Below are 494 nucleotides of genomic sequence, written 5' to 3' on the forward strand. Positions count from 1 at the left end.
TGAACCCATATTTCTTCAGAAAGGTCATCAGGAAACCAAATCCAACAAATATCATCACATGGACATCCTGAAAGACTGAAGGGAAAACATGTCTGTGTAGTGACTATTGAAGGGAGGAAAGCTAGGGACAAATGAAGATTTAATAAAAAAGAAAAGAGTCCCAAACTCATGTCATCTGAATGGGAAGAGTGACTATTGAAGGGAGGAAAGCTAGAGACAAATGAAGATTTAATAAAAAACAAAAGAGTCCCAAACTCATGTCATCTGAATGGGATCCATCCTTCCCCACTCCATCACCAGTCTACTAGTTGAAGATTGAGTGTCTGGAAAATGCAAGATCCAATTATTGATTTTATTCCTTAGTATATCATTATGGAAAGAACACTAGATCTCTATATTAGTAAATTTAATGTGTCTGGAACTGTTCTCTGTGTGTGAAGCTACCTGGAACATCACAGCTTCATGTCCTTACAGGAAAGTTCTCTTTACCTTCA

At 37.2% G+C, this 494-nt stretch overlaps 1 protein-coding gene across 1 annotated transcript in view; it reads right to left on the minus strand.

The window, feature by feature from the left end:
- RHAG (Rh associated glycoprotein) overlaps positions 1-494 on the minus strand; it is a 15,348-nt gene that overhangs the window by 8,281 nt on the left and 6,573 nt on the right. Inside the window, exon 2 of the mRNA XM_010162145.1 lies at positions 1-75. This exon is cut by the window's left edge and continues 133 nt beyond it. Within this exon, the coding sequence (XP_010160447.1) occupies positions 1-75 (75 nt within the window). The remainder of the gene's footprint in view (positions 76-494) is intronic.

Source organism: Antrostomus carolinensis, unplaced genomic scaffold (assembly GCF_000700745.2).
Source record: "Antrostomus carolinensis isolate BGI_N321 unplaced genomic scaffold, ASM70074v2 scaffold7312, whole genome shotgun sequence".
NCBI lineage: Eukaryota > Metazoa > Chordata > Aves > Caprimulgiformes > Caprimulgidae > Antrostomus > Antrostomus carolinensis.